Source organism: Dermacentor variabilis, chromosome 7 (assembly GCF_050947875.1).
Source record: "Dermacentor variabilis isolate Ectoservices chromosome 7, ASM5094787v1, whole genome shotgun sequence".
In the NCBI taxonomy this organism is placed as follows: Eukaryota; Metazoa; Arthropoda; class Arachnida; order Ixodida; family Ixodidae; genus Dermacentor; species Dermacentor variabilis.
Window position 1 is genome coordinate 115,773,992 of NC_134574.1, and position 17,937 is coordinate 115,791,928.

The following is a 17,937-nucleotide window of genomic DNA, read 5'->3' on the forward strand; positions in this document are numbered from 1 at the left end:
AGGTGGCATTTAGCAGCGTACATTGCTTGGCACCATGTTTGGTGCAATATGCAGGTGTTTTTTTCACTCAGAATAAAGGGGAGGTTTGTGTCATTTGTGGCAGAGCCGGACAAGTGTAGACTCTCGGTGACAACATGGTGGCGCCACCGGAACTGTTAGGGCAAAACACTGTGCACTCCTTGCTGGGCCATAAATTGTGACAAATGGTATATCTGTCTCTCTCACTCGAACAGTGATGTTTTCTGTATCGCACCACTACAGGTTACCTGTAGTTGTGACTTGTTCTGCACAAAAACAGGCAACTGGCTGCATCCAAAGATGGTGTTGAAACAAAAATGCACCGCGAAATGCCATCTCTGTGTGAAATATGAACGTTAATGAGGCAGTGGTTCAGCCAGGATAGCTGCCTATACTTGGCTTCTTAATTTAGCTCGAGCATATTTGTTTTAATTCTGTTATTACAAAATGACAGAGCTGGGAAAGTTGGCAAGCTTCCGTTTTATAACCACAGCGCAGCTCAGCATGAAAAGGAATGCAACATCAGCTCCGTGCTACCTGCTGTTGCATTCTGAATGACCACGCTTTTGAAAACCTTGTTGACCGTGTGTGCTCCTTACTGATGACAAACAGCCGAAAACGGCACGCAAGGATAACGAAGAAATAAAAATTGTTACCAACCACTCGCAATACAAAAATAGCAAAACAGACATCAGCTGATGATACCGGAGTCTGGAGGCATCATTTCTGCATCAAGCAGGGTCACTGAAAATTGGCTTGCACACGAGATTTTTGCCTTTCATCCTGCTATTTAGTTTATTTTTCTGGTGCAACGTGAACATAAATAGTAGCAAATAAATGGTAAGGCTTCCGTTCCGTCCACTTCTTTGCTTTCTTTTCACTTATTTCATTCACTTGTCACTGCGTACAGTGTATCAGCATAAATATTTGTCCCTAGAAACTGGATTCATGAAGACCAGTATGAAGTTATCAAAATTGTGTGTAAAAATTGGCAAAAATATTATGAAGACCATTATGACAGTTGTATGGGCTTGAGCCTCCCTGTCTTTTTGTCACTAATAAAATACATACTATCCTGAAAGGCTGGTTTGAAATGAGCGACAAGGATGAAAGGAACTATGAGAGGCTTAATTTCTAGTCGTAGTTAAGTGAAGTCTGAAAAACAAGCCAGGAAAAGTACTGGGGAAATTAAATTTTCAACAGAATTGAGCTGCATAATTAATTACAGCTGAAAGTTAATTTTATTATTAACTTCGTACTCTTAAAAAAAGTAGAATGAAAAATAAAGGGGAGACGAGTTGCGACCAGCGCAAGCCAAACTCACAGCCTCTCTGCGTGTCGTAGTGGTCAACAGTAGAGTTACACGCATTCTGTGGTTTTCACGTGCCAAAGCCACAACCTGATTGTCGGGCCTCCTCAAAATTCTGTCCCCATCGTTCCCGGGCCCATCAGAATGCAGCTGCCACAGTCGGGATTGAACCCGTGACCTTGATCTCAGCAGCTTGATGCTATAGCCGCTGAGCTAGAGCCTGGCTCACACTAGTGACAAGTTCTCTTTTCACTCACTTTCATTTCCATTTCTTTCTTTTCTTGAATCAAGGCGAATGCTTATTTACAGTGGTTCGCAGTCAGGAATGAACACAGAAATTTGTTTCCAATTTGGAGGCCACATGCTGGGCAGCTACAGCCACGTCCTAAGAAGGAGCTTGTGCATTCACCGGTCATAACCAGATGTTCAAAAGCAACACCTTGGTTGAGTGCAAACAAAGATGAAGCTGCGCTGATGCATTTTAAGTAAGGAACGCGCCTTTTTACGCATGGTTCTTTGGGCTCAGTCCTATCGAAGTGTCGTACGCCGACTTTTTTTTGAGAACAGGTTAGGTGTTGCTTGTGATGATTTTGCTGCAGCACTTGCGAAACATTCTTTTGAATCGTATTGCAGGAACGGTGCTGCCGTCTTAGTCCCGAATGCCGACACCGTTGCCAAGGTCCTGGAGAGCATTGGTGAGAGAAGCCGCACTTGTAAAGGCTGCCTTTGCATTATTTCATTTCATTTTTATTTGTTTTATATTTCTGCCGGAAAATTTCGTTAGAAGTGCACCCAACATTGTTGGACCCTATAGTCGTCATGGCTAGTGGTGTGCCCATTTAACAAAATGCATTTTTTTTTTCATTTGTAGAAAGCTAACATACAGCATGTAGGCTTAACCCTGCCACGGTGCTGACTGCGGCTGGCAGTTAATAGGCATGCGAGAGCGCTGGTTCGAGGCTGTGAGATAATCAAAATGGGGGTGGTGGTGGCTTTGAATAATGCTGTTTCGGACTCCGTCACGGCAAAATATCAGGAAAATCAGACAGCAAAGGGTTTCTGTGTCCGAAGCTTCTGATGTTCCATACACTGGCTCCAGGGGTACCTGGCGGTGCTTGAGAAGATGTCCGAAATGTTGGGGAAAAATCAAGCATCCGAAACATTGGTTGTTGAGTCTATATCAAGACTGTCAGAAAAGCAATCAAGATATCGCAGATACCTTGACTGCTATTTTTCTTTTTTTTTTTTTTTTTTGCTGCAGCACCTTATTCGGGGATATCATAGAGGAAGGAAAAAAAATTGAGGAGGGGCCCTGACGTCACTCTTTGTGAAGCTACGTGAAGCCAGAAGTTGGCGTTGCTCCGCCATCATGTCGGGCCAGTTATCCTCTCTTTTTTTATATTTCTCGCGAAACCACGCGGCGCTGCGTGCAACCGGGCTGCTCAGACGCGCACGCCCTGCAGCTACACTAAACGAAAGGATATAATTGCGATGTCTCATCACATTACTGTTGCCATGTTGAATCATGTTACTGTTGAAGTCATGCTGAAAGAAGTTCGTAATGAGCTTCGCAAATTGTACCGTGAGGTTGAATCGGCTGCTTTTACCAACTTTTATGAAAACAAACACGATTTATCAGCCCAGCCAACTGAACCATTCTCATCAACCGTAGGTACCGACCGCTGCCAAGTTTCTGCGTGTTTTTAAATAAGGTCACCTTTATTGCTCCCTTCTACTTGCGTTTCTCTACTTAGACTTCCTGGGGCTCTCGGACGGATTTGTGATCTAGACATCTGATGATACGAAAAGATGTACGCATTCTCACGGCACTGCAAAAATGCACTGGAGATGCATACGACACACCGACCCATTTGCGAATTATCTGGAGTTTGAGCACAAACACATATTCTTGCTGTGGCTTGAGGAATCATCAAGCTTTATTGAACAAATTTCGAGTGGCCACGCATCATTACGACAGCGCACCGGCAAGGAGGCAGAATGCCATGTCTGACTCCACGTTTAGATTCATTGACTGTGGCATGAGGTGCCTTCTTCCCACGGTAAGTGAAACTTCACTGAACCGAATTTTGGTGATAGCCGGGGCACGGTACCGAACAGTATGGACATGGACCTGGCCTACACGCAACCATGGAACAGCCGTTTGATGTGTTCGCTGGCATAGGTTTTGTTTAGCCTTGCTTACCCTTGCAGCACATCTGCTAACCTTCATTTCCCTGCATTTCTTGCGCCTACAGATAAGATACACCTGCGGTAGGGAGGATCCGATCCTTAAGTCTAAGCAACCGCTTCTTTCCCTTCTTCCTGGATGAAGCGTCGACTGGCCGGCAGACGGTGCCGAGGGCAGCAAAATGCACATATTCTGCGTAACACTCTATCAGCATGTGTATCGTGGTACACCTGTGCAGGTGCGGACCTTAAAAGCGCTCTGCTTAAAAGAGTTCATGCTGTTGAGAGTATTACAAGAAACAAGCAACAGTACATGTGTTTTAATATGCACAAAAACAAGTTGTGACTGAATGCGAAGTTCTAAAACCAGGATTACGCTTTCTTGAATAATGTACATTGTAAGTGCTGCAAATGCACCATGCGCTGTCAAAAGCAGGAATCACTGACCTGCAAGGCATTCATTGTACAGATTCTGAAACACATCGGCTTTGTCCTGCAATGGCACGTTAGCATGATTCTGCCGAAGAGGGCAAAATTTCCCGCAGATATTCCTTCATCCATTGCCATTGCCGTGGCATGGTACATTGCGTACAGTGTTGCATGCGCGTTCATTTCACGAGCTTTAGTTCCTCTTGTCCCACCTGGCCACAGCAACATCCGGGAGAGCACAGTCCAGATAACACAGCGCAACAAAACACGGAGACTAACGCAAACCTACTCATACGACGCCTTTGCTACGGTACGAAACCTATGGAGCAACATGTTTGAGCACACAGAACCATAACAAAGCCACCATTGTGGCACGAAAGCATGGCCGCTACAGCAAAAGAAAGCAAAAAGAAAGCAAGAAGAGGAGAACCTACCATGTCACTTCCTCCACACTTTTCTCCTAGCGTGTAGTGGGGTAGGGCCTCTCCTTAGTTTTTTTCTTCCTCCATGGGGGATATACTGTTGCAAGCTGATATTTCAGACATGTTTTTGTTTAACATGCTCGATTGTGCTGACTCTGGCAGCACCGCAACATGCGCCATTGAGTAGGTGTGCAGCGGTGATAGAAATTTTGAATGCTGTATGCTGCTTAACTTGATTTTTCAGAAATTTTGTGTAGCAGCCAAGTCGTGAATACAGTAGAATCTTGTTCATGCGTTGGGGGAAAAAAAATTGTGAGAAAAATTGTGAGGAAAATTGTGATGTACAGTAGAACATCGTTTATTCGACCCTCGTCTATTTGGAAAATCTGATCATTCAGACTCGTCCTTTGGGCCCGGGAGGCGTATGCGTTATTTAATGCAATAAAACACTCGTTAATTTAGACTTATTTGGCCGCACGTAAGTTAATTTGGACAACGCTTGGAGCTTGGCGAATGCCGGAGCGGCGTAAATGTGCGCCGCAAAAGAGCGAAAATGGCGTTAGTGTCCACTGAAACGAAGCGGCAGAGTCTGTGTCACCATAGTCATCAGTGGAAATCACACATGAATGACAAAAGTGCCAGAAGGCTTCGTGCCTATTTGTGCCTCTGAAGCCTTCACCCCACTATGCACTGCACGACGGCTGCGTGCCTTCATGACTGCATATAGTCGCCATCCATGGCCGCATCATTAGTGACTGCGGTTTTTTCTGCAGTTGCAGCAAATGGTAGTTTAATTTTGACATGGTGCGTGCATCGGCCCGCGCCTTGAAAAATTGGAGGACGCTTAAGCTTCGCCTTCAAGAGTGGAACGCGACAGCGTTCCCGTCGACCCGCCAAGGGGTGTAAGACAATGGGCTGCGGCGCAGCGACTACGCGCCCTGCATCGGACGCGGTGAGCGTCGAGCAACGCAGCGTTCGGCGCGACAACGAAATGTGCGCCTGAGCAAGCGACGCACACCTGAGCCGTAGAAACAGCTCGTTTCTAAGGCAACACCGCGTTCACTAGAGGCGCTTTTGTACCGCATTGAAGCATCGAACTCGTGGCTCAGTGGTAACGTCTCCGTCTCACACTCCCGAGACCCTGGTTCGATTCCCACCCAGCCCATCTTGGAAGTTGCTTTTTATTTATGAAGTGCCTGCCGTGATTTATCGCTCACGGCCAACGCCGCGGACGCCGACACCGACGCCGACGACACCGGCTTTTCTGCGACACGAGCTCCTTAACGCTATCGCGTTAAAACTGCAAGGTCGCCGTCCATGATTGCACCAACAGCGGCCGCAGTTTAGTCCGTGGCGGTTGCGCCAAACAGCAGTTTTGTTTTCACAAGCTTTCAAGGATGAAGAACACAGCGACCAGATAGACAGCGACCAGCTCACTGGCGAAAAAATAATTGGGATGGCTGCATGGTAGTAAAAAGTCTGTCTCAGATGAAGACGCGCGTCGCAGCCATGCTGTGAAGGAAGTCTCGAGGCCTTTGCCACTGTGAGTGCTAATCAGCCACGAGATGACGAGAATTGCAGCTTCCGCATTGCTTTTCTGCAATATAGAGACAAGATTGGCTCATTCATTCAGTAAATAAAAGTGTGTTCACTTGGTAAACATTTGTTCATTGCTTTCTTGACACCCTCAATAATTCAACATTTGGTTCATTCGGACATTTTTTTCAGTTCCGTGAAATCCAAATTAATGAGGGTTTACTATGCTACTAACGATGAAAACGAACGATCAGAAGTCACTAAAAATTTGGGAGACTCAACTGTAGTTGACATCTATACTCTGTTCCAGTAGTTTCTTGCAGCAGAGCCAAGGCTACATGACCTGCAAGTGCAGATTCTTGCACAGCGAGATGTAGTGCAACAGTTCGGAAACTTGACTAAATGGGTTTGACAATTGTAAGTGATCTTGTTGGCAGGTACATGTTTACTTGGAAGCTCTTGTGCAGGCCGTAGGGTGGTTTATTGCACGATTTTGCTTTGTTTTTAATCAACTATTTGTTGAGGCTCTATGACACTGAAAATAGAGTTCTCCATTTCTTAGAATGAAAATGCAAAGGACAAGGAAGTTAATTCAATGCTGCCGTACAAACAAAAAGTTACATTTCAAAAGTACAATTTAATAATTGCTTCGACATTGGCTAAATTCATACGTGTAGTTGGCCCTGCCACAACACCGTGAAGGACTCTCTCCTGGTTAGTGCTTTTTCCTTGGCAAGGATGGCATCCACAGACTTGCTTTTGTAGTATCGTTCCAAGCTGCACTCTTTCAAGCGTAAGGAACGAATAAGTTGGCGTTGAACATGCTTGGAAGAGTATAGAAGGAGTGTGGTAATGTGTGCAAATTCTAATTAAGAAAAGGCTGCACTTAGAATGTCACAGAGCGCACCACCATTTAGTAGTGGAGGCTACAAGAGGGATCAAAAATGGCACTTGGCCAAGCGTTCCTTCTTTAACCTTCCACTTCCACTGTCACTGCAACCCTCTTTCTCCTCTGTATCTCAACATATCTTGAAGACGCCCGTATTTTTGGTGTCAGAGCGAACATGGAACGAATTTTCTACTGCTGCTATCACAACAGCTTTTCTCGTTGCGCGGTTGCAGTCTTAGTGGATGCTTCCACCACCTGCACTGCAATGCTCACCACTAGCTGACAAAGGGGCACGGAAGGCACCTTTAAGATGTGTTCGCCCAACTGATTGGTCAAAGAGCCTGTAGCTTTTGCAGTGCTGCATGGAACTACTGGAACAGCGTAATGTGAAGTGCTGCACGAATTGTTTCAGCATGAGATGCTAACGTGTGCCGAGCTGGTGTGGGATGAGTGGCCCGAGATGCACACTGTCATTTTGCGGCTTTGGCATGCTTACGTTTGCGCTCCTCAAATTCAGCTTAAGTCAGAAGCTTCTTCTAGAGGGGCATTTTCAAAGGAACATTATTTAGTGCGAGTCGTTGCGGCATGAGACATCAGTGCGCGTTGAACTGGTGGAGCCAGAGCGACTCCAAGATGCACATTGTCGTTTTCCTACTGCATCGTTGTGGGCGATGCCAGGATACAGGGCCTACGATGCCGCCAGAGCGAACCATGACGCTAATTTCGTGCATCCTGCAGCACGGAACGGCAGCCCATTTGGGTTATCGGCTATTAACCCTTTCCCTACCATAGACAAGCTGAGCTCATTCGTACAGTTTGTACCACTCCCACCGAAGACAAGCTGGGCTTGTACACGCTGAAACAAGCGCTTGTGCACTGCCGCAGTCTAGCTACCCTGGTAAATTTTGTTTAGTTCTTTTTGACTTCAACAGATGGTGCAGCAAAGAAATAAAAAACACACTCGAAGCTTGCAGTTTCGTCGGGAAGCGTTTCGATGATGGCAACTGGGATTTAAAAATGGCATCCTCTGTGCGTGTGCGTGCCGGCAACGGCTGTGCTCCAGAAAAATGGTAAAGAATGTTTGTTTGCGGAAGTTTTGTCGCACTCGGACAGTGAATAAGTAGTTCGGTTTTTCTCCAAGGGGGGCAGCGATGACACTGAGCAGCGTATCTTCTCTCAGTCGTCGGATTCGGACGACAGCGTCTGAGCGTGTTGGCAGAGGGTGTCCAGTGGCCCCCACCGGCGCCTCCAAGGTTTGTTTTTGTGACCGCTCCTCGCAGAAAGGTGCCTGTGACAGAGGACGGGAACTGTGCGTGGTGTTTTGAATTGTTTCTAATGAATGAACTAACAGATTTCATTCTCCGCGAAACCAACCGCTACCTGTACCTGAAGTAGCACTCTGCCCCATTTCGTGCTTTGAACTGCACCACACCAAGTCTACAATTTAGGGAACTGACATTTCTTGCCACAAGTATGAGCTTACAGTATTGCTCTTGAATTTCGAAAGAGCCATTCTTTGCAAAGAGGATTACAGAAAGTCGGAGACTCTCCGCTGTGCAGTGCAGTGAAGCCAATCCTCTCCCCAAACTTAAAAAAGAATATTTTCCATGTATCTTACAAGTAAAGTGCTTTTAAGGATATTGTTACATTGTTTAAATGTTTCAACCTTGTTACGTTTAAGGATATTGTTTGGTTGTGTCAAGATACATAGAATTATTTAGGCAAATAAAATGCATTGGTATTTTTGCATTATTTTTGGCTGAGAAACTCGGTTGGGAAAGGGTTAAAAGCGCTTCCAACGGCAATATGCTGTACGCACCGTGAAGCAAATAGATGCTTATTGCAGTAGGGTGGGGGGCGATAGCTGGAAATGTGGCGAGTGACAACATGGGACGAGATTTGCTGGTACTGGAATAGGAAACTGAGTGCCTGCCAGTGCTTTTACATGAGACAGGCAGGCGAGTACTGAGAGGTAGCTGCTGCAGCGAGCACTTCTTGTTCTCAGTTGCGTGCATCTCGTGCCTTTTCTTGTTGACATGGGATCTTATCGCTTGGGATCTTATCACTTGTTATCATGGGATCTAATATTTATCATATGCTGCAGTTTGGTGATGTACTGAATGCTGGTGCTGAAGGATTGTGTTTTCCAGGAACATATGAACCGGTAAAGAAAAAGCGTAACTGTATTGTGTAACAGTTTCTGTTCACGATCGCGAATGTTGGCACCAGGAAATCGTATGAAGCAGGATTATGTCAACGAGGTTCTACTGTATTTTGGCAGAAACAAAATGTCACTTACGCTTTTGCCTTGGCTAGGGAATTTCTTGCCTTCTTGCAAGCCGTGCTGCTGCCTAGCCTATACGCTGTTTCGTACTGAGCAGGCGATGCTGCTAGAGCTGTGCAGGTGTTGGGGTTATAGAAGTTCCGCTCTGCATCTTTCGCAGCGCAATTGTTTTTGACCTGCGATGCTTTCTACAGAATAGCTACATCACGTATTGCAACAACTGGCATTTTGTGCACATTCGTGCGTCCAGTATGTGTTGCGCTATGTCTTGGTCGCAAGCGTAAAGAGTGTGCTGTAGCTGCAAGTTGCAGTAGTGTGCCACTACACAAGTGTTAAACACAGTCGACTCCTGCTAATTTGACCCTCGTGAGACCGCAAGGTTCGGTCGGTCTATCCGTGCGGTCGAATTAACAAACTGTGCCAAAATCAACTGATTCAAATCTTTTTTTTTATTGCTTGAACTAGTCTGCAATTTCATATTGTTTCTTGTTCTTAAAGTGCAACTCAACCAGCATGCTGAGAAGTACGCCGACATGTTTAAATGCTGCCTCCGCATTAGACATGACATGAAACAGGCAGGCAGGAATGGATGGTTTCATGGGTGAAAAAAGCGCCGGCTGCTGGAAGTTATAGATCAAACAGCTTTACACCTAGCGAAGCAGTTGTGGCGTGTGCTTATTTCTTCTGTTTTCAAGCTTTTAGTGGCCACTGCATTCATGAGGGAGTGCCGGTGGATGTCGGGTTATGAAAATGGCGTACTTTCGTGTTTGAATTACTGTGTTTTCCTTCTATAGGGATGTACAGTTTCCCGCTGGGACTTGCCAGTGCATTCAAATTGAGCCAGAAGTTGTAATAACTGAGGTCGGACTAATAGCAATCGACTGGAGGTTCATGTGTGTGGCACTTCTATGTAATCATTATGTTGTATTTTGTGACGTAGTATAGTGTTACAAATTGCATCAGTTACTGTACAGATGCATACCAACATCTTTTTGTCATATGGTACACTATCTTTTCAATTGTGAATGTGAACAGAGAAAGAAAGTTCCTAGCCTTCATATCATTGCCTACTAACTATGAAATGGACTATGATAGGAAGTGTTTTGCTTCACTGAGCATCGAACAGTTGATGAAAGAAAGTTCCTAGCCTTCATATCATTGCCTACTAACTATGAAATGGACTATGATAGGAAGTGTTTTGCTTCACTGAGCATCAAACAGTTGTTGTTCAATTGGTGATTTGCCCGGTGCAATAGTGAAGCTTGCTACAAAACTGCGGCTTACATTGTGCTGTCATTGAGTGGTCCTACAACACTTCATGAACATAGCAACAGCATGCCTAATCACTGGGCGATACTTTCGCAAACATCTGAGCCAGTTGTTATCCCTGTACATGCAGCAGGGAGCTTAGAACATGCAAACTGTCAACTTTACTGTTTGGAAAAATCGAGTTAACACATTGTTGCATTCAGTGCACACAGAAATGATACTGGGAATAGCTCATGGCCTTTGCTTCCATGCAGATGTTTTCCTTTCCGTGGCCTCAAGGTCGCCAAGAAACGCGGATCTCTGCCAAGCCAAGCTGTAGCCAGGAGAAGCTGCAGCCTATTTATTTCCTTCCTGTAGAGACAAGGGGCATTGTGATATATGAACACCTAGGCGTCATGCGCTGCAGTCAGTCTGTATAGCCCAAATATGAGCATCTTTACGAGTCACGGGATGTAATTTTGCACTCCTTGTGCGCCTTTTGCACAGTTGCACTGTTAGTGTTGACTGCACTTATACATTTGTTTTTATGCTTCTTCTCTTTCATTTCTACATTGAGATTTAACAATGTGGGGCTTTTGCTTCATTGTTATGTTTTGATGACATTTAGTGGCACTTACGTACGACATTACGGGAAATGCAACATAACATGATTTTTGTGACAGCGTGACGGGGTGATTTCCCAGTTCTCTGCAACTAACGATGTCCTTGTGTTCATTATATGTTAATGGCTTAAGACTACCGTCTTCTGCATATTGAATACCACTGTGGCATTATTTGGTGTTGTGTTAGTGGGTGGTGAGTCTTTAATGTGGTGTGTTCACTTAAGTGAAGCTGCTTTGACTAATGAGTTTGCATGCACATTATGCAAGGCCACTGGTTTCACTGCTATACGTTTAAAAGTATTGCTGACCGAGCCCTAAAGTTTGTATGCAGAGAGTGAAGCCAGAGGTGCGGGCACTGTTTAAGGTGGTACAAATCTTAGAACAACAATAATAAAAATGCGCACCTCGCAAAGACACGGTCTTGCCTCGGTGTGTTGAGGTCACACTGATTACAACGTGCACATTCCGTGTTGAAGCGATTGCGAAAGTTTGTAATTAACAAAATACTTGTGACGAAGTGCTGCCCGCGTTTCTAACTTTATTTTGCAAAGATAGAATGCTTTCTTTATTTGATGGTTGTCCTTTTTCACATTTATGCCAAGCAACAAGCATGACTTATCACACTGTTTGCCGCAATACAGCTGACTCGCAATAATTCAAGCTTGAATGATTTAAAATTTAGGCAATTCATACCAAATAGAATATATTGGTTGGCCTCCAACGTTCTCATGGCATATTACAGCCACATCATTACGTCAAAGCTTTCAATTCGAACGTTAATGTATTACTACAGAGGAAAAGTGCCAAGACAGCTGATGAAAGGGCATTCGTACGGTATGAATTTGTCAAAATAATGCCCACATCTGTCGATCAGGCAGCTGTGTACGTGGACAGGTGTTACTATGAGATTGTGTAATGCAATCAGATCCACTTAAAACAGTATTAAAGTGCCAAGAAAATCTGATTGTTATAACTGATAATTCTTACTACTGGGTTGCACGAAAAAGGGCAAGGGGGACAAGCATCCAAACATTTTAATCAGACAGACAAAAAGTGCAGTTGAACCCACCTATAGCCCGGCCGACTTTACTGGGCCCCTTGCTAGTCCACACAGCAAATTTTGGTTATACGCTGGAAGTGTCTGCGTGTCCCCTAAGAGTGTTCTACCTGAAGAATTTTTCAAAGTACTTCATGAATAGCAGAGATAGAAATGTTTGAAGTGCCGCAAACCCATGCTTTCAGGAAGCGAGCATCACCACCAACCTAGACACTTTCTGCGCTTGCATCGTCTAGCCTCTGCAAGCGAAATTCCTTCCCTGCGTTCTCCCATGCTGGAGCCAAAGGGTCACATGACGAATACGTCACGGGCCCCGCCTTCTTTTTTTTTCTCATGTTTTTGCTGCCTGGTGCACTTCCAGTGATGGTCTCACGCACGAGCTGTCGCATTTGTCTCTTTTCACGCAGCAAACGATTTTGCACGCTCAGCACGAGAACATCTGATTGGCAGTATAAGTCTGGCACAATCGCAAACACTGAGGCAGGTGCGAGAGGATGAAAGAGCATGATCGTGGTGCTGGAACACGGTAGAAAATGACAGTAGTTTCGTTCTCTGCACATGCGACTGCACGACATGGGAATAAGCTGACGAAATGGAAAGACCTGTCTCTTGTTACAGTGCCAAGCAAAACAAAAACACGCAGACAGTCTGTTTGTATGTTTTATTATTTCTCTAAACCTTAAGTTGTGTATTGAAACAAATAATTGATGTTGCCTTGAATAATGCTTGAAGTCATGTCACTGTGAGTAATGCCACAGCACGGCCATGTATGTAGGTGCACTTGTGCGATTGACGTTGACTCTCTGGCTGGAAGGAAGGCAAACGGCGTTTGGTTTGTAATTTAAGCTCTTTCAACGGCATGTAGGTATGTAATACTTAGCAGACATGATCGTTAGCGTGCATTGTATGAACTATGCTTGTCAGCTCAATATGGCCGGACCTGGTGAGGGGCCCTTTAACAACGAGCAGCTTTTTTGTGCTCTATGAAAAAATAAACCACTTACTACTACAGTGCTCCCACGCTGCATTATCGGTTAAAGCAGTTAATTCTGGCGACTGGATGTGCGCGCAGAAAGAAAAAATGGTTGGCATAAGGACCATATTATGGTTAAACTGGTTTAACCATAAGAAAATGGTAAAAAACGATCAAAACCGTTTTTTATAAATGGGCTCGACTGTACTATGTTTCTGTCGCCTGCAGTGTGTGCTATCCCTAGAAGCAGAACTGTGTGAATTTTTTGTTCATGGCAGTATAATAACTCCCAATTCGGTTTGGGGCCGTACGTTATTAATCTGTATGTAATTCAAATTTCTCATAATTCAGATGATAACATGTAGTCCCGGTGAGTTTGAATTATCGATACTTGACTTGTATGTGTTGTCACATGCTTTTGTAATGCATTCAAATTGGCCTTTGTTAAAATGCCACAAATTAAGGTATTGTTGTCTGCTTAGTCACATCATTAGGAAGTTGCAATTTGGATGCATCCTTGTAATGCAATTTTGGTGTTTTTGTGTAGCCAGCAAAAAAAGCGTTTCGTTAGTGACAGTCTTTCATTGTCCTGTGGTGTGGTTGTTGTCCTTGTGAAAGTGCATAGACAACATTAAATGGGTCCCTAGTGGCCGTTGTTGTTTTGTTTCCTGCGTTATGAATAACCTCATTTAGTGAGTGAGTGAGTATTGACCTCACAGGTGTTTAATATACACGCTTATGAAACGTGCTTGTCATTTATGACTTTGAACAGATGGAACTGGTTAGCCTAGCAGGAGAACATTTGGTGAGCAGGATGTTAGGATTATTCTGGTTGCAAGCACAATGTGCGTTCAAGAAAGTTCAGCGAGTCTGTTGAGGAGAGCTCCGCGATGGTTTTTGTGCTGCGCGAGAGCCAGCTTGTGACAGGGTGGTCAATGTCAAATATAAATGCAGTGCAATGTGTCAGAGCCCCGAATTTGCATTGAAATGTAATGATGAATGATTTTAAAATAACAGTTATCCTGTATATATCTAATTCAAACAGACAACTTATGTGCGCTGTATTTCTAACCGGTAATTTGTCATTTATTTCTCGTGTCTCATTATGCTATCCCCCCACGTTGGAGGTCAGCTACGTGTTTCTGTGGCTGAGATAGTGAAAGCCAACATTGTGGTGAGCAGAATGCAGCAGTGACTGCTGCTGCATTCCAGCGACGCCCTGAGCAAGCAAATGGATTCCTAGTACTTCCAAGAACTCGCACGTACAACTTCACTGTCTCCGAAGAATTAATTGTCAGGTTGGCATACATCTGGGAAGGTTTTGTTTTGTTTTGTTGCGATGGCGAAAAGCTTAAGCTAAGGGGTTAGAAATGAATGCCGCACCATAGCTGCCATCGCGCAAAACTTTCTTGATTCACTTCCATGAGGTCAGCAGTTGGGATACATGACAGTTGGTTTCACATTAATTACATTTTCCCATGTATTTAATCCATGTGCTCTTAAGCAGAAGCTTTAGCTCAGGCCCAACTCTGACACGGCCTATCCAAATACATGTGAAACGCTAAAATGTGTTTCTGAGATAACCCCTGGACTGATTTTAGGTAATTTTGTTGCATTTGAGAGAGAAACTTAAATTCTAGTGACTGTTAGAAGGGCAATTTCGATTTAGGGCCTGAATTTTGTTAAAATAATTTGATAGAATTCACAAGCTCGCAAAATATAGATGCACAAAGTTTATAAAAATTAATAGCTCTGCATCAAGAACAGATATCGTGGTTCTGTAAATGGCATCCATTAGATCATTCAAGGTGGACAAATTCGATATGTCTATTTATATCTTAAGTGAATTTGTTACGTTGTACCCGCCATGGTTGCTCAGTGGCTATAATGTTGGGTTACGGAGCATGAGGTCGCAGGATCGAATCCTGGCCACGGCGGCCGCATGTCGATAGGGGCGAAATGGGAAAACATCTGTGTACTTAGATTTATTTAGGCGCACATTAAAGAACCCCAGGTGGTCCAAATTTCCAGAGTTCTCCACTACAGCTTGCCCCATAACCATAAAGTGGTTTTGGCATGTAAAACCCCATAATTTAATTTTGTTGTTACATTTTGTACAAGGGTGCTGCAAAAGCTGTATTTCCATATTACTGAATTTTTTTTAGATTCATGTGTAACATATCAATTTTGTCCACTTTAGATTTACTATCGGATGCAATTACAGAATTATGATATAATTTTTTATTGCTGAGTTATAGAGTTGTAAACTTGATAGTTTCGTTTTCTGAAAGTTTTGTATATATGCCAATTTTTACTAAAAATTGACAACTATATCGAAAATTCGAAACCAACAGCCACTAGATTTTGAGTTTCTCTTTTAAATGCAACAAGCCTCGTCAAGTTTGGTGCTGTGTTTGCCGAGAAAAACAAATTCTCCTTTTGCGTGAATTTAAATGGGAGCACCAGAGCTAAAGCTTCCTCTTAACTCGCACACATATTTGCCATAGTGGTCCGTCTGTTACTACTAAGTCTGATTTGCATGGAATTTGTAATTGTGGAGGGCTGCGTGATAAATTTATTCGGCGCTCGTAAAACTCCCTGATACATGCTTCCGAGCGCTGGAATATGTAATTAATTGAAGACGCCGTGATTAAACCTAACACTTTGAATTTAGTCTATGCATACCCAATAAAATGCACCTTATTTGAGTCGAATATAAACTTCGTGTAACATAGAGTTCCCTCGTGGCACTGAGAAATGTTGCGTTTTTTGCAATATCATCTGTTCAAGCACCTTAAATGTTTTACAAAATCTGTATCTAATACGCAAGTATACAACTTGGTGCACAAATTTGCCATAGAGTTCCTCCCACGTTCGCTAAATTCCATTTTTGTGGGATGTCTGGTTATGGGGAACCAGCGCTGGATAGGCGGCGCGTCGAAAAGAGTGCGTTGCACGCCGCCCTGGCGACGAAACGCGGCATATCCCAGCCGCTCGACCAGACGACACACACGTGCGCGGCCGTGTTATAGTTCGTATGTTTCCGTTTTCGCGCCGCTTCAAGTGGACAGTTTTCGTAAAGAAGCTAGCGCCATCAAGTGAAGAAATGACGAAAGAAGCTTTCTAAGCTTTATATATTTTTCACTGTGTGTCGCGGCGAGCACGTGTGTTTCTTTAATGGTTGCGCGTGTGCCGTTGCCATGCGTGCGGGGCAGCCTGCCTCGCAAATCTAGAAGCTATGGCTCCGGTCGTACTGCGCTATGGTTTCGGAAGTATTAGTTGGCCTGAAGACTTTCCGTATTTCTCTGGCTAGACATAAAAAATTCATATGTTACTTCACCACAGCAGTCAATGGAGAAGAAAAGCTTTGTCGCATCAGCTGACTCGCGCAAGCAAGGGTTTGAGTGCTCCGCTGCTGGATCCGTAACAACGCTGGCTACATTTAGCACTAATTACATAAATTTACCGGATGCATCTCAGCGCCGAGTTCTCACCCGCATGCGCATTTTGAAAAACACATGAGCGGCTTAGTCGCGCGTGCGCCGGCAGTATGCGCACACAACTCGTATTACAAGGCAGCTTCCCTCCCATATAATTCTTGGCAATGAATGGATAATATTTACTTTTCATATCGTTCGCTTCGTGCGGTGGCATTGGAAGGGGCTTGGCGGTGGTATTGCGAAGGAAAAATGGTTGGTACATATGCGGGATGGTGCATGCTATTGCTCATTTTATTTCCGACGAAATGCCGACTGCACATTCTGCTGTTTGGTACTGGCTGCCACGGCTGACCGCCTTCACTATCGAATAAACCAAGCACACACGCGAAATTCGATTTAGAAACCAGCCCGACACCGCTTGACAGGGCGACAAGACAGGAACTTACTCCGCTCGCCTGACTGCTTGTATCCAACGCCGCCTCCGTTCTTGTTCGTAGGGTTCAGATGGAAAGACGCAGACGGATACATCCTCCCTCATCCCGACGTAGTTGTGGCACCTGTATACGCAACAGTACCGCCGGCGTCCTTTTGTTTTCCTTCGACTTTCAGCGCACGCAACGCCACTACCAGTAGCAATTTTCGTCCGCGGGAGCGGCTGAGTTGTGAACGTTCTGACCGCCAGGGCGGCGCTGTAGGTGTCGTGAAAACTCCAGCGCTGGTTCCCCATAGCGGGGCAGCGGACGACCTTTCACTCCTCTCGTAAGACACTGATAACGCTCGAAAGCACCTGAATAAGTTATGCATCGCTCACGTCGTAATTGACCCAAACACTTTTAATTTTATCTACATATACGTGATAATGTGTCTCTTATTAATTCTTGCCAGATGTAAACTTCGTGAAGTGAGCGGTTTCCTCGGGACGCTGGAAAACATAGCAGGGAATGACCATATAACCCTTTCGAGCGCTTGCCAAAATAATTTTTCGCAGATGCTGTATTTGATCCACATGCATTTAGCATTGTGCACTAGTTGCAGTAGTGTTCCCCCTATGGTCGCCGAGTTTGATCTTGGTGGCATTTTGTAGTTGTGCGAGGGCGGGAGGCTAAATTCTGTGCCGCTCATAAAACAGACTCGTAATTATTAAAACTCCAGAGTACTTGCATACGCAATTAATTGCAATAGCTACAATAAACCCACACACTTTAAACTTTGTCTAAGTTTTACCCATAATGTATCCCTTATTATCGCTATATGTAAACGAGCGGTATTGTTTAGTTCACCAAGAACACTGGAGAAACCAGCTACACGCCTTGTATAACGCATGAAATTAGGGATATAGTAATACAGTAAACGAGGATACAGTAATTGTTCGCAACACTTCTATTCAGGCAGAAACGTAAAAGTTTAATCGAATTGGAAGCTTATTGACACTTTACAAGACAAGATTGTCTTCTTGGGGTGGCCTTATGACTCTGGAGAGAAGTGCGGATAAAATCGGTATGACAGTCTGGTACGTTTGTGT

The 17,937-nt window shown here is 44.4% G+C and overlaps 1 protein-coding gene across 2 annotated transcripts in view; it reads left to right on the forward strand.

Moving 5' to 3' along the window:
- Gnpat (dihydroxyacetone phosphate acyltransferase) overlaps window positions 1-13,641 on the forward strand; it is a 56,113-nt gene extending 42,472 nt beyond the window's left edge. For both annotated transcript variants that reach the window (XM_075699091.1, XM_075699093.1), the window contains exons 13-14: window positions 1,961-2,022; window positions 10,598-13,641. In XM_075699091.1, coding sequence (XP_075555206.1) covers window positions 1,961-2,022; window positions 10,598-10,662 — 127 coding nt within the window. In that variant the 3' untranslated portion in view covers window positions 10,663-13,641. The remainder of the gene's footprint in view (window positions 1-1,960; window positions 2,023-10,597) is intronic.
- The last annotated feature ends 4,296 nt before the right edge of the window (window positions 13,642-17,937 follow it).